This window comes from Rhinopithecus bieti, unplaced genomic scaffold (assembly GCF_001698545.2).
Source record: "Rhinopithecus bieti isolate Rb0 unplaced genomic scaffold, ASM169854v2 scaffold_7985, whole genome shotgun sequence".
In the NCBI taxonomy this organism is placed as follows: domain Eukaryota; kingdom Metazoa; phylum Chordata; class Mammalia; order Primates; family Cercopithecidae; genus Rhinopithecus; species Rhinopithecus bieti.
Genome location: NW_016805762.1, coordinates 1,778,423 through 1,794,299, shown reverse-complemented (window position 1 = coordinate 1,794,299; position 15,877 = coordinate 1,778,423). Strand labels below are relative to the sequence as shown.

General features: G+C 41.9%; 1 protein-coding gene across 1 annotated transcript in view; it reads left to right on the top strand.

Annotated features, from left to right (window-relative positions):
* Positions 1–15,877, top strand: part of WDHD1 (WD repeat and HMG-box DNA binding protein 1) — an 84,482-nt gene that overhangs the window by 223 nt on the left and 68,382 nt on the right. The window contains exons 2-3 of the mRNA XM_017873641.1: positions 80–172; positions 15,007–15,118. Of these exons, the coding sequence (XP_017729130.1) occupies positions 96–172; positions 15,007–15,118 (189 nt within the window). The 5' untranslated portion in view covers positions 80–95. The remainder of the gene's footprint in view (positions 1–79; positions 173–15,006; positions 15,119–15,877) is intronic.

Genomic DNA, 15,877 nt, shown 5'->3' with positions numbered 1-15,877 from the left:
AACCTCTCTTCCTATCCCTAGCCTCGCTGCTTTTCTCTCATTTGTAATAATAAGACTGGCTTTTATAAAACATTTTCAGGTAGATAAAGGAAAAGATGCCGGCCACACGGAAGCCAATGAGATATGGACATACAGAGGGACACACGGAGGTCTGTTTTGATGATTCTGGGAGGTAAGGTTCTTTGAGAAACAACGTTTCCGGTGCAAATGTTAAAACATTTATCCTTAAACATTATATATGCCGTCAGCTGAAAATGACTCTTGCAGATAGAGAGGAATAATGTTGAAATCTAAAATGGCACACATATTTCTTTAGATTTATTGTTTGATTCGGGCCGTCATGGTAGTTTATCAACAAAGTTATAATAGTACTTACAGAGGAATTGGAAAGATGGAGCTTCCCCCCGCTATATTTTCCCCTTCTCTGCGTCTTACATTATTAATTTTGTCAGATCACTAGATACTACCTACTTGTCAACTTCGGTGGCCTTGGAATGGTATCCTTCCATGGCTCTAGTGATGCTATTTCCTTTTTTGCTTTTTTTTTTTTTTTAACTTTTTGACGGCTTAAAAAAATTTTCCTCTGTTTGATTCCTAAACGATAATATTTTCCTAGGGTTATTCTGGTCCCTTTTATCTTTCCAAGTCCCATTCTTATGCACTACTACTGCTCGATTGGACGGCTTCCAGTGTCGCTCCTATGTTGATTGATTCGTTGAAAAAATATTTGAGTGTCTTTTTTGCTGGGGACTAGCGATAGAATAGAGCGAACCAGACACAGTCTTTTCCTCCGTTGAGCTTAAGGTCTTTTTGGATTGACAGGCATTGAGCACAAATTAATCACAAAAATAAATGTGTATTTAGAAATAGTAATATGTGCAGTCATAAACATGTATGAGGAGAAGCTCATCTAGTTAAAGGAGTCAGGGAAGGCTTCTTTGAGGAGATGTTTCTTGAGATGCCATCTGAAGACGGAGCAGGCATTAAGCAGTATAAAGAGATGAGTGGTGGAGGCGGTGGGGTGGTGTTGTTGGCATAGTAAGTGGAGGCAATACTGTGTGTAAAGGCCCAATGGGGCCGGGGATCATGATATGCTCAAAGAACTAAAAGAAAACTAGCCTTGCTAAAATGTGGAGAGTGATGCAGTTTGATGAGAGATTAATCTGTGAAGTTAGGCAATGGATGTCCTATCCAAGACCTTCTGGACTTTATTAAGGAATCTTGTTTTATCCTAAAAGCACTGAGAAGGTATTAAAGGCTGGAAGCAGAGAGATGTGATCAGATTTGTTTTTGAGAAAATGCATAGAGGATGAATTGGAAAAGGAGCACTCATGGATGCAGAAAGACTGTTAGAAGATACCTGTATTAGTTTGGGTAAGTGTGGTAGAAGCTTGGATTAGAGTAAACATGGGTGTTAGAAAAGAGGATACATTCAGGAAATATTCAAAAAGATAAAGTCAACAGGATGGATCAGATACTAAGGATGGAGAAAGAGGCAACAGAGATAACGTCTACATTTCTGGATGTTACAGTTGAGAAAGTGATGCTTCCACTTGCAAATAACAGGAACACTTGAAGAAGGGCATATTTCACAGGTAGAGCTGTGGGTGGAGATTGAGTTTGCATTTGGATGTGATTATTGTAGGATTTCTTAGAGATACTCAACTAGAGGGATAAAGTAGACAGTTGGATAAATGGGTCTCAAGCTCAGAGAAAAATGTGAGCTAGAGATAGAAATATACAATTGACTCAACGTGAATTTGAACTGTGTATGTCTACTTATACATGGATTTTTTTCAATACACGAGTATGTCATGAGTGCATAAAATATATGTAGATACTAGTGTATTTTATCATTTACTACCATAAAATATACACAAATCTATTATAAAAAGTTAAAATGTACTAAAACTTACACAGACAAACATTTCCAGACCATCCACAGTCAAGAGAAATGTAAACAAACATAAAGATGCAGTGTTAAATCATAACTACATAAAATTAACGGTAGTATATACCATATTACTGTAATAATTTCATGGCCACCTCCTGTTGCTATTTTGGTAAGCTCAAGTGTTGTATCTGCTTAAAACACTGTATGATGTTGTATTTGCTTAAAACACTGTATGATGCTCATGAGCAGTTTGTCTCTCCAGTAACTTGCCTGTCCCAGTAAAAAGATATCTCTGGTGGTTCTCACATATTTTTCATCATGTTTAGTGCAACACCATAACCCTGAATAACACCATGGGAATCATATGAAGTGCCACTAGTGATGCTGGATCCTAAGAAGCAGACAAAAGTCATGACATTAAGAGAGAAAGTTGAATTGCCTGATATGTACTACAGATTGAGGTCTGCAGCTGTGGTTGCTCACTGTTTCAAGATAAATGAATCCAGTGTAAGGACCACTGTGAAAAGGAAATTTGAGACACTGTTACTGCAACTATGCCAGCAGGCTTGAAAACCTTGCACTTTTTGTGAAATAACTTCATCTTGTATTGAAAACACAACTTTTATGTGGGTATGGGATTGCAATAGAAAGGCATAGCTATAGACTCTAATGTGGTTCCAGAAAAGGTGAAGTCATTATCTGACAACTCAAAGCAAAAGGAAGGTGGAGGATCTAAAGCTGGAAAGTTTAATACCAACAGAGGATAGTTTGATAATATCAGAAAGAGATTTGGCTTAGGAAATGTCAAGATGGCTGGGTGCAATGGCTCACGCCTGTAATCCCAACATTTTGGGAGGCGGAGGTGGGTGGATCACCTGAGGTCAGGAGTTTGAGATGAGCATGCCCAACATGGTGAAACCCTGTCTCTACTAAAAATGCAAAAAATTAGCCAGGCACAGTGGCGGGCACCTGTAATTCCAGCTACTCAGGAGGCTGAGGCAGGAGAATCACTTGAAACCGGGAGGTAGAGGTTGCAGTGAGCCAAGATTATGCCATTGCACTCCAGCCTGGGGAACAAGAGCGAAACTCCATCTCCAAAAAAAAAAAAAAAAAAAAAAAAAAGAAAAGGAAAAGGCAAGATGACAGTAGAGTCAGCTTCTGCTGACCAAGAGACAGCAGCAGACAGATTCCCAGACATGATTAAGAAAATCATTGAGGCTGGGCGCGGTGGCTCAAGCCTGTCCAGCACTTGGAGGCCCTGAGGCGGGCGCGACACAAGGCAGGAGATCGAGACATCCGGCAACACGCTGAAACCCGTCCTACTAAAAAGTACAAAAAACTAGCCGGCTGGTGGCGCGCCTGTAGTCCCAGCTACTCGGGAGCTGAGCAGAGAATGGGCGTGAACCGGAGGCGGAGATGCAGTAGCTGAGATCCGGCCACGCTCTCCAGCTTGGGCGGACAGGAGCGAGATCCGTCTCAAAAAAAAAAAAAAAAGAAGAAAATCATTGAGGAGAAAGGACATCTGCTTGAACAGGTTTTTTGTTTGTTTGTTTTGTTTTTTTGAGATGGAGTTGGGCTCTGTCTCCCCGGCTGGAGTGCAGTGGCGCAATCTTGGCTCACTGCAACCTCCGCCTCCTGGGTTCAAGTGATTCTCCTACCTCAGCCTCCCAAGTAGCTGGGATTACAGGCATGCGCCACCACACCCAGCTAATTTTAGATTTTAGTAGAGAGGGGTTTTGTCATGTTGGCCAGGCTGTTGAACAGGTTTTTTTTTTTTTTTTTTTTTTTTTTTTTTAAGGGGGGGTTTTTTTTTTTTGGCCGGGGTTTTTAAAGGGTTTTTTTTTTTTTTTTTTTTTTTTTTTTTTTAAGAGGGAGTCTTGCTCTGTTGCCCAGGCTCGAGTGCAGTGGTGCGATCTCGGCTCACTGCAAGCTCCGCCTCCCGGGTTCACGCCATTCTCCCGCCTCAGCCTCCCAAGTAGCTGGGACTACAGGCGCCCGTCACCACGCCTGGCTAATTATTTGTATTTTTAGTAGAGACAGGGTTTCGCCGTGTTAGCCAGGATGGTCTCGATCTCCTGACCTCGTGATCCGCCCGTCTTGACCTCCCAAAGTGCTAGGATTACAGGCGTGAGCCACCGCGCCCGGCCTGAACAGATTTTTAATGTAGATTAAAGTGCCCTATTCTGGGGGGGGCGGGGATGAAATGCCACAAAGGACATTTATTAGTAAGGAAGGGAAGTGAGCACCAAGATTTGAGGCAGGAAGGCTAATTCTAAAGTTTGGTGCAAATACAGTCAGATTTATGATCAGAACTGCCATTATTTATAAAGCTACTAACCCCCAGGCTTTGAAGGGAAAAGATAAACACCAGCTACCAGTCTCTTAATTGTATAACAAGAAGACCTAGACAATGAGAACCTTTTTTTCTGGATTGGTTTCACTGATGCTTTGTGCCTGAAGTCAGAAAGTACCTTGCTAGTAAGGGACTGCCTTTAAAATTCTTTTAATGTTGGGCAATGCCCCTGGCCACCCAGAACCCCGTAAGTTCAATACTAAAGGTGTCAAAGTGGTATACTTGCCCCCAAACACAATGCCTCGAATTCAGCCTCTAGATCAGGAGTTCATACAGACCTTTACAGGCTCATTACATAAGCTATTCTATGGAAAGGATTGTCATTGCTGTGGAAGAGAACCCCAGTAGAGAGAACATCATAAAAGTCTGGAAGGTTTACACCATTGAAGATGCCATCATTGTTATAGAAAAAGCTCTGAAGGCCATCAAGCCCAAAACAATAAATTCCTGCCGGAGGAAACTGTGTCCAGATGTTGTGCATGACTTAAGATTGACAGCAGAGCCAGTCAAGGAAATCATGAAGGAGATTGTGGGTATGGCAAAAAAGATAGGGAGCGAAGTAATTTCAAGATATGGTGCTTGGAGACATTCAAGAGCTAGCAGACACGACTGGGCGTGGTGGCTCACACTTGTAATCCCAACACTTTGGGAGGCCCAGGCAGATGGATCACTTGAGGTCAGGAGTTCGAGACCAACCTGGCCAACATGATGAGACCCCATTTCTACCAAAACATAAAAAAATTGGCTGGGTGTGGTGGCACACACCTGTAATCCCACATGCCACCTTCTCTTGGGAGGTGGAGGTTGCAGTGAGCCGAGATTGTGCCGCTGCACAATTCCAGGCTGGCCGACAGAGCAAAACTCTGTCTCCAAAAAAAAAAAAAAAAAAAAGCTAATAGACACTAAGCCCAAGAGTTAGCAGAAGACAATTTGATAGAACTGAGTGCTTCCAAACTAGTGCCAGGTGATAGGGAAGAAGATGTAGAAGAAGCAGTGCCAGAAAACAAAATTGACTTTAGGTAATCTGGCAGAAGGGTTCTGATTATTCAAGACTGCTTTTGACTTATTTTACAACATAGACCCTTCTACGATATGAGCACTGAAACTAAAGGAAATGGTGGAAGAAGGATTGGTACTGTATGGAAACATTTTAGAGAAATTAAAAGGAAAAGAGTCAGATGGAAATTATGATGTGTTTTTATAAAGTCACACCAAGTATGCCTGCCTCTCCTGCCTCCTCCTCTGCTTCCTCCCCGCTTCCACCTCTGAGACAGCAAGACCAACTCCTCTTCCTGTTCCCCATCGGCCTTCTCAATGTGAAGATGATAAGGATGAAGACCTTTATGATGATCTACTTCCTCTTAGTGGATAGTAAATATATTTTCTCCTCTTTATGATTTTCCTGATATATTTTTTCTCTATATTACTATATTGTACAGATACAGTATATAATACATACACAAAATATGTGTTAATTGACTGTTTATGTTATCAGTAAGGCTTCTAATCAACAGCAGGCTATTAGTAAAGTTTTGGGAGAATCAAAACTTATATGTGGATTTTTGACTGTTGCAGGGTCAGAACCCATAACGCCCATGTTGTTCAAGGGTCACCTTTACACCTTTAGCTGATAATTTCCAGAGTTCAGGATTGAGGTCCTGGCTAAGAATATAAATGTGGGAATTGCCCTTATATACATAGTATTTATTACTGTGAACTTGGATGAAATCACTTAGTGAAGGAGTAAATATAGGTAAGAAAAGACGTTCAAGGGTACTCCAAAATATTTAGAGATCAAGTTAAAGAGGATCCAGCTAAGGAGACTAAGAAAGAGTAGCTAGAAAAGTAGAGGACTGAAAGACAAGAAGGATGTTTAGAAGCCAAATGAAGTGTTTGAAGAACAGGAAATAATAAACTCTGTCAGATGCTCCTGGTGGGTCAGGTTGAAGACTGAGAATTCACCATTAGATTTAGCAATGTGGAGGCCATTGGCAAGTTTTATAAAGTGGTAAGAATGAAAACTTTGAAGTGGATTCAAGATAATAGAAGGGAAGGAATTTGAATTAGTGAGGTTGACACTACGTGGTTTTGATTTTGTCTCTAGTACCAGAGGGGTATAGAAAGAAATCAGTCACTACTTAAGAGGGCTGAAGAGGAAACACTGACTCCAGAAGAATGACCAGAAAGAAAGCTGAGTAGATAGAGATTTTGCTGGTGCCTTACCATGAACTTCATGAGACTCAATGAAGGAGTCAAGGAGAGGTGGTCAGATTAGGGAAGGAATGTTGCTCTCTGAGGATAGAGTCGAGGTAGTAAGAAATGCATCGGTAATCATTGACTCCTTGAGGTTATGTCATAAAGTGGATGAAGTCTTGATATAATTAATCTTCATGCCCAGACACTGATAGTGGATTTCTTTTTTTGAGATGGAGTCTAGCTCTGTCACCCAGGCTGGAGTGTCTGGCACTCCAGATCGTGCAATGGCACGACCTCTGCTCACTGTAACCTACACCTCCTGGGTTCAAGCGATTCTCCTGGCTCAGCCTCCCAAGTAGCTGGGATCACAGATGCCCTCCAGGACAGCTGGCTAATTTCTGCATTTTTAGTAGAGACAAGGTTTCACCATGTTGGCCAGGCTAGTCTTGAATTCCTGACCTCAATTCATCCACCGGCCTTGGCCTCCCAAAGTGCTGGGGTTACAGGCATGAACCACCACATGTATAAGATGTATAAGATGTAAATCCCCATACATCTTATAACTAAAATCTGGTTTCTTGGGGGTAGAACCTGGTAGAACAAAGCTTTAGCAAGAGTCATGAATCAAAAAAGAGAAGGCACAAATAAAATAATATTAGAGATAAAAAAGGTACAGTAAAGGCTTCAAAATATGTGAATACATTGACACTCTTATGCTAATAGTTTTGAAAATTAGAAACAAAGGTACAATTTTCTAGGAATATGTAAATTAACAACTTACCCAGTTTACCCAAGAAAAATTAAAAATATTTACATTGATTATCCAAACATTAAACATATGATCTCAATGTTAATATATGTAGGATAATCATTTCTGGTACATATTTATGTGCTTTAATCAGTTTTAGCCTGTCCTATGGTATTACTGATATCTTTCTGAAAAAATATTTTAATACAGTGTTATTTTAATTTTTCTCATAAAATTAGCTCTGGCCTTGTTTAGAGTTGCATTTTATGCCTTATAAATTTGAAGTTAGATCTTCAATTCTTTTTTTTTTTTTTTTTGAGTCAGAGTTTTACTCTTGTTGCCCAGGCTGGAGTACAGTGGCACCATCTCGGCCCACTGCAACCTCTGCCTCCGGGTTCAAGCAGTTCTCCTGCCTCAGCCTCCCAAGTAGCTCGGATTACAGGCATGCGCCACCATGCCCGGCTAATTTTGTATTTTTAGTAGAGATGGGGTTTCTCCATGTTGGTCAGGCTGGTCTCGAACTCCGACCTCAGGTGATCCGCCCACCTCAGCCTCCCAAAGTGCTGGGATTACAGGCATGAGCCACCATGCCTCGCCTAGACTATAACATTTTTTAAAGAGAAAAATGTTAGGTTCTAAGGTACTTGGCAGGCTCAGAGCAAATTCTACTAGCTGGGAGAGTCATAATTTTTAAGAATTTGTTTTAATTGAAATGAGTAAATACTTCAGCCTCAGTATTTTATAGGTTCTGTCTTTTATCTCCATTCAGGGTACCCTTCTTCAATAATAGGGTCTTCACTATTTTTAAGGACAAAATTCATCAAGTTGTCTATGATTCTTTTGGATAGTTCACAGATTTTAAGCCTACTCTTGTATTTCATTCTGGCACAGAACGTAAATTTATACAATTAAAAATAGGAGTTCTATCAAAAGATTCTTCCCACAAGTCAAGATATTTCAAAGTACAGTTACAGAATTTTAAAATGAAATCATTCACCATTCCAGCTTTTCATGTGCAATTTGTTCAATTCTTATTTGCTTTTGTAGGGATAAATTTCAGTGTCTTCCTGTGCATAGGTTTTGTTTTCATGAATTGCATTTCACTAAAAGCTTCAAAAGCTTAGGTTGAATGCTTTGATTAAAGATGTCTGTTTTCAACTAAATGCAACTAAGATTTAGGGGACTTGTTTCTGATAATAATAATACCATTATTACAGTAGGACCCTTAGGTTGTTTTACAGTGTCGCTCTTCAAAGGCTTACAGATTTTAAAACCTAATCATTCCAAGCAGAGGGAGAAAGTATGTCCTGCAATCCTAGTATTTTTAGTGTATTTAATTAACATTTGTTTGTGCACTGCTGAGGTGGGAGGATTGCTTGAGGCCAGGAGGTCTAGTAGTTTTTGTGTATTTAACATTGATTTGTGTGCAGCTGAGGTGGGAGGATTGCTTGAGCCCAGGAGGTCAAGGCTGCAGTGAGCCATGGTAGGGCCACTGCACTCCAGCCTGAGCAACAAAATCAGAAACAAAACATGTTTTTTTCAAAAATTCTGTTGTTCTGCAATTCTAGATATAAATAAAATCTGAAAATTTGACAAGTATGGCTTCTTTTTTGTTGGTATGTTATCTTGCAGCTAATTTGGACAGAATCATGAATTGTAATTCCAAATTCAAGTACTTTTGTGTTTCACAGGTTTCCTAATATAATAAGAACATTGATTTTTCTGGCTGGGTGCAGTGGCTTACGTCTGTAATTCCAGCACTTCAGAAGGCTGAGGTAGGCATATCACTTGAGGTCAGGAGTTCAAGACCAGCCTGGCCAGAGACCAGAGATGGTGAAACCCCATCTCTAGTGAAAATACAAAAATTAGCCAGGTATGGGTGGCACGTGCCTGTAATAACAGCTACTTGGGAGGCTGAGGCAGGAGAATCACTTGAACCTGGGAAGTGGAGGTTGCAGTGACCCGAGATGGTGCCACTGCACTCCAGCCTAGGCAACAGAGCAAGACCCTGTTTCAAAAAGGAAAAAAAAAGAATATTGATTTTTCCTACAGCATTGTAGAAAACAAAATTAGTATGTAGTTATTTGATACAATAAAGGATAAAACCATTTAGAAGAAAGTTTAGACTACTCTGAAAGCACTTCTTTCACAGGACTGCTTAACTCTATTTCCTGCCAAAGTTTGTATTTGTATTACTGTAAAAATTAAGAATTTTATCACTAGTGTTAAACTTTTCAAATAAATTTAGATAGAATCCCCAATGATGTCAGATATTTCACTTTCAGCAGAATGAACTTCCAGAAGATTTACTTTGTTTCCATGAACTGAAGAGTAAACTAAACTATTATTGGAATTAATATGGGTGATTTTCTATTTAAAACTCCTGATGACATTGATATAATACTTTTATCATTTAACTGTTTGAAAGTTCTTTTGCTGTCCATGGCCATACCACCCTGAACGCACCTGATCTCATCCGAAAGTTCTTTTGCTAATGGAGACAACCCATTAACAGTCACTTCACTTTTTTTTTTTTTCTTTTTTTTGAGACGGAGTCTCGCTCTGTTGCCCAGGCTGGAGTGCAATGGCGCGTTCTCGGCTCACTGCAAACTCTGCCTCCCGGGTTCACGCCATTCTCCTGCCTCAGCTTCCCCAGTAGCCGGGACTACAGGTGCCGCCACAACACCCGGCTAATTTTGTATTTTTAGTAGAGATGGGGTTTCACCGTGTTAGCCAGGATGGTCTCCATCTCCTGACCTCGTGATCCGCCCTCCTCAGCCTCCCCACTTCGCTTTTTATGCTAGGACCAGAAAACTTGGAATGAAAAGTGAACAAAATTATTTTAGAATAGCTGACATTTCTTTTAATGCTGCACTGTCCAATACGGTAGCTACTAGACACGTGCAGCTATATAGATTTAAATCAGTTAAGGTTAACTTCATTAAAAATTCAGTTTCTCTGTCACATTAGCCACAATTGCTCAGTAACCAGGTATAGACCATTTTCATCACCTCAGAAAGTTGTTTTGGAGAGCACTAAGTTCTTAGGAAGAATCATGCTTCACAAGATACAAACTCACCTTCTGCAGGAGTAGAATCACAGTTTTCAGGCAGCCTTCTTAAGATAACTACTAACTTGAATAGATACTGATTCTTCTTCGGGACTTTTTTCTCTTCTAATTTTCCTGTGGTTGGTGTTATCACTCTAGTGTCACTATAGCCCCGTGGTAAATGTCAACTAACATTTTATTCAAGTTATATTTTCATTATCAACTTTCCTGAGCAGAAATTTAGTATTTAATCTTTTGTTAAATATGTACTTGATATACTTTTTTAGCTCATTGCCACTGAAAGGATTGTGTTGGTTTTATTTTTTTCCCAACATTTAAAAGCATAGCAATCAATAAAATTAATATGTAGTTATTTGATACAATAAAGGACAAAACCATTTAGAAAAACATTCAAACTACTCTAAAAGCTCTTTAGAAGACTGCTTAACTCTATTTTCTGCCTTTATTTCTTATTAATTTCACTATATTTCACTATAATTTTCCATTGGTCCCACCAACTGGCACCTGTAACTTTGTACATCTCCTCCAGTGCACCTGCTGATATACCAAGAAGCCCATCGGGGCTGGGTGTGGTGGCTTATGCCTATAATCCCAGCACTTTGAGAGGCTGAGGTGGGTGGATCACCTGAGGTCAGGAATTTGAGACCAGCCTGGCCAACATGGTGAAACCCCGTCTCTACTAAAAACACAAAGATTAGGCCGGGCGTGGTGGCTCAAGCCTGTAATCCCAGCACTTTGGGAGGCCGAGACGGGCGGATCACGAGGTCAGGAGATCGAGACCATCCTGGCTAACACGGTGAAACCCCATCTCTACTAAAAACACAAAAACTAGCCGGGCGAGGTGGCGGGCGCCTGTAGTCCCAGCTACTCGGGAGGCTGAGGCAGGAGAATGGCGTAAACCCGGGAGGCGGAGCTTGCAGTGAGCTGAGATCCGGCCACTGCACTCCAGCCCGGGTGACAGAGCGAGACTCCGCCTCAAAAAAACACACACACACACACACACACACACACACACACACACACACAAAGATTAGCTGGGTGTGGCACGCCTGCAGTCCCAGCTACTTGGGAGGCTGAGGCAGGAGAATCACTTGAACCCAGGAGGTGGAGGTTACAGTGAGCTTTGATAGCACCACTGCACTTCAGCCTGGGAGACAGAGTGAGACTCTGTCTCAAAAAAAAAAAAAAAAAAAGGTCCATCGTAACAGAAACGTGAAATACTTTCTCATCACCATTGGGACTGAAAGAAGTAGCTATCCCTAGGGTCTTATGTCTGAATTCATTCCGTTTTTTACTGACATATTGTCCCTGAAAGGATTTATTAGTTACACTGCATCAGGAAAGTGTAGGGAAAGGGAAGATAGTTTATCACCAGTCATTTTACAGATTTAACCATGTGTTATGTGTGTTATATTACTAAATGAGATCATGGCAGAAGCTGGAAGTACAAAGAAAAGGTCTGCCAAACCCACCCTAGCCTTTTTTTTTTTTTTTTTTTCTGAGACAGTGTTGCGCTCTGTTTCCCAGGCTACAGTAGTGCGATCTCGGCTCACTGCATCCTGTGCCTCCTGGGTTCAAACAATTCTCATACCGCAGCCTCTGGAGTAGCTGGCATTACAGGTGTGCACACCACCATGCCTGACTGATGTTTGTATTTTTAGTAGAGTTGGGGTTTCGCCATGTTGGTCAGGCTCCACCCTAGCCAATTTTGATGCAACTAATACTGATATTGAGAGGTGACAGTGTGCTAGTAGCCCTCACTCTCCGTGCCTCCTCGGCCTCAGCGTCCACTCTGGTGGCGCTTGAGGAACCCTTCAGCCCGCCACGGCACTGTGGGAGCCCCTCTCTGGGCTGGCCGAGGCTGGAGCCGCCTCCTTCTGCTTGCTTGTGGGGAGGTGTGGAGGGAGAGGCATGGGCGGGAACCAGGGCTGTGCACTGCGCTCAGGGGCCAGCAGGAGTTCTGGCGGGCATGGCCCGGCCTGGGTCTCACACACGGAGTGGCCGGCCGGAGCCGCCGGCCCAGGGCAGTGAGGAGCTTAGGACCTGGGCCAGCAGTTGCGGAGGTTGCGCCGGGGTCCCCCAGCACTGCCGGCCTGCATGCAGCGCGCTAGAATTGTCTCCGGGCCTCAGCCGCCTTCCCGTGGGACAGGGCTCGGGACCTGCAGCCTGCCATGTCCGAGCCCCCCATCCATGGAGGGCTCCAGCTCCGCCCGACTCTCCCCGACGGGTGCTGCCCCCTGCTGCTTGGCACCCGGTCCCATTGACTGCCCAAGGGCTGAGGATTGCAGGCCCGGCTTGGGTCTGGCGGGCAGCTCCGCCTGCAGCCCCAGTGCAGGATCCACTAGGAGAAGCCAACTGGGCTCCTCAGTCTAGTAGGGACTTGGAGAACCCTTATGTCTAGCTAAGGAATTGTAAATACACCAATCAGCACTCTGTGTCTAGCTCAGGGTTTGTAAATACACCAATCAGCACTCTGTCTAGCTCAAGGTTTGTAAATACACCAATTGGTACTCTGTATCTAGCTAACCTAGTGGGGACTTGGAGAACTTTTCCGTCTAGCACTCTGTGTCTAGCTCACGGATTGTAAACGCACCAGTCAGCACTCTGTGTCTAGCTCAGGGTTTGTAAATACACCTATCAGTACTCTGCATCTGGCTCAAGGTTTGTAAATACACCAATTGGTACTCTGTATATAGCTAACCTAGTGGGGACTTGGAGAAATTTTCCTTTTAGCACTCTGTCTAGCTCAAGGATTGTAAATGCACCAATCAGCACTCTGTCAAAACGGACCAATCAGCTCTCTGTAAAATAGGCCAATCAGCTCTCTGTAAAATGGACCAATCAGCAGGATGGGGGTGGGGTCAGATAAGGGAATAAAAGCAGGTTGCGGCGCCAGCAGCGGCAACCAGCTCGGATTCTCTTCCACGTTTTGGAAGTTCTGTGTTTGCATTCTTTGCAATAGCTGTTGCTGCTGCTCAGTGTTTCCATCCATGCCGCTTTTAAAAGCTGTAACACCGTGAAGGGCTGCAGTTTCACTCCTGACAGCAAGACCAGGAATCCACCAGAAGGAAGAAGCTCCAGACATATCTGAACGTCTGAAAGAACAAACTCCGGACACACCATCTTTAAAAACTAACATCATGAGGGGTCTGCGGTTTCATTCTTGAAGTCAGTGAGACCAAGAACCAACTAATTCCGGATGCAATACGTTTTAAAGTGAAAATTTCTGAACAAATGCCAGGCCGATTGGACAGATAAACCGGGAGCATCCCAGGCAAAATGAGACTTGTGGTCCTCCTATCTACTCCCTATAGAAGGGAGCCTAATCACCTTACTCTGGCATTAAGGTTATTCTAAATAGGTGACCTAGACTTCATTTTCCGTTTCCTTTCCTGGCTTGTGTGCTCCAGGTAAACTCCCCCGTGCTGTATTAACTATATTTTGGTTCATGTGATTTTCTCTGGAACTGCCCTTGTCACCAGTCTTGGCATATCTAGTCCTACTTGTTCTTTGACTTCCCGGTGTAAATACTATCTTTCTTATGAACCTTTTGATTTTCCAGGTGATAATTAATCTTTTCCTTTAGAACATCCACAACTCTTTATATAGTTTTTTTTTTTTTTTTTTTGCTGTATATTATTTTCTATTTTATTACATAAGTTATATTTTGTTTTATTTGCTTTTTTGTATATATATAGATAGGGCACATACTAAATGAGTAAAAGCATTTGAAAGATGAGAAGTTTAAAATAAGGTAGATACAGATGGCTATTTGAAACATGTTTGGATGGTTGAGCTCACACATCTATTCATTTATTAATTCAACAAACATTTATTAAGGTTTCTGTCAGAGACTGTTTGGTGCTAGGGATACAATGGTGGGCAAGGAAGATACGGTCATTATTGTTGCAGAGATTATATACCCATTTTTCTTACATTCTTACAAATAAATGATTTTAAGCTGGCCAAGCATGGTGACTCAGGTCGGTAATCCCTTGACTTCGAGAGGTCAAGGCAGGCAGATCCCTTGAGCCTGGGAGCTCAAGACCAGCCTCAGCAATGTAGGGAGACCCTGTCTCTACAAAGAATAAACAAATTAACCAGGCATGATGGCATGCGCCTGTAGTCCCAGCTACTTGGGGAGCTGAGGTGGGTTGATCGCTTGAGCCGGGGAGGCGGAGGGTGTAGAGAGCTGTAATCGTGCTGCTGCCTAGGCAAAAGAATGAGACTCTGCCTCAAAATTTTATAATCTTATGCCAAAGAAGAACTAGAGTATTAAACTCATTTTATTTTATGGAAGAAAATTAGCACTTTATTTTTAAGGTTTATGTGTATGAGAAAAAATACTGGCTAATGTCTTCATTTTATGAAAAAGTGGTAAATACAGAGGTAGCATTCCAAAAAACTAATATGTATGAAACTAGGTGACTTTTTTTTCTTTCTTTTGAGAGTCTTGCTCTGTTGCCCAGGCTGGAGTGCAGTGGTGCCATCATGGTTCACTGCAGCCTTGACCTCCCAGGCTCAAGTGATCTTCCCACTGCAGCCTCCCAAGTAGCTGGTACTACAGGTACACATAACCATGCGTAGCTGATTTTTAAATTTATTATAGAGACTCTCTGTATTTTCGAGGCTAGTCTCGAACTCCTGGCCTCAGGCAATCCTCCCACCTTGTATTCCCAAAGTGCTAGCGTTATAGGCATGAGACACCATGCCCGATGACTTTAATTTGTGTCTTTTCTTCACAGTTTTATTGTGACTTGTGGAAGTGATGGTGATGTGAGGATTTGGGAAGACTTGGATGATGATGATCCTAAGTTCATTAATGTTGGAGAAAAGGCATATTCGTGTGCTTTGAAGGTAGTAAAAACAGTTATATCAATTGATATGAAATGATACTGGCATGTAATTTTATGCTTGAGTGAAAAAATATTTTGAATATAGACATACCTTGTTTATCTCATGAAATAATATTTTAAATGCATGATAATGCCATAACTTGCCCTACCAATTTTTTTTGAGGGATGTGACAAAATATTTTGAATATAGATATACCTTTGCTTTTTTTATCTCATGAAATAATATTTTTAAATGCATGATAATGCCATAACTTGCCCCACCAATTTTTTTTTTTGAAATGGGATCTTGCCATGTTGTTCAGACTGGTCTCAAACTCCTGGGCTCAAGCAATCCTCCCAGTTGAGCCTCCCAGGTAGCTAGGACTGTAGGTGCATACCACCATACCTAACCACCCCAAAATTTTAAAGGTAAACTCTTGAGTGGTTTATTAAAAGAGATTAATGGACATGAATGGTGAACCAATTAAAATAAGTGCAGGAAAATACTACTTTCAAGAACGGTTTAAATGTTCCCTTTTTTCCTTTAAGGGAAAACCCAGTGGTGTTTTTAGCTCAGTGCTGTGGTTTGAATGTGTTCCCCCAAAAGCACGTGTTGGAAACTTAATCCCCAACATAACAGTGGTGGGAGGTGGGGTCTACTGAGAAGTATTGAGACCATGAGGGCTCTGGCCTCATGATTGGATTGATGCCACTATCTCAGGAGTGGGTTCATCATAAAAGGGTGAGTTTGATCCTCTTGCTCTCCCTCTTGCCCTCTTTT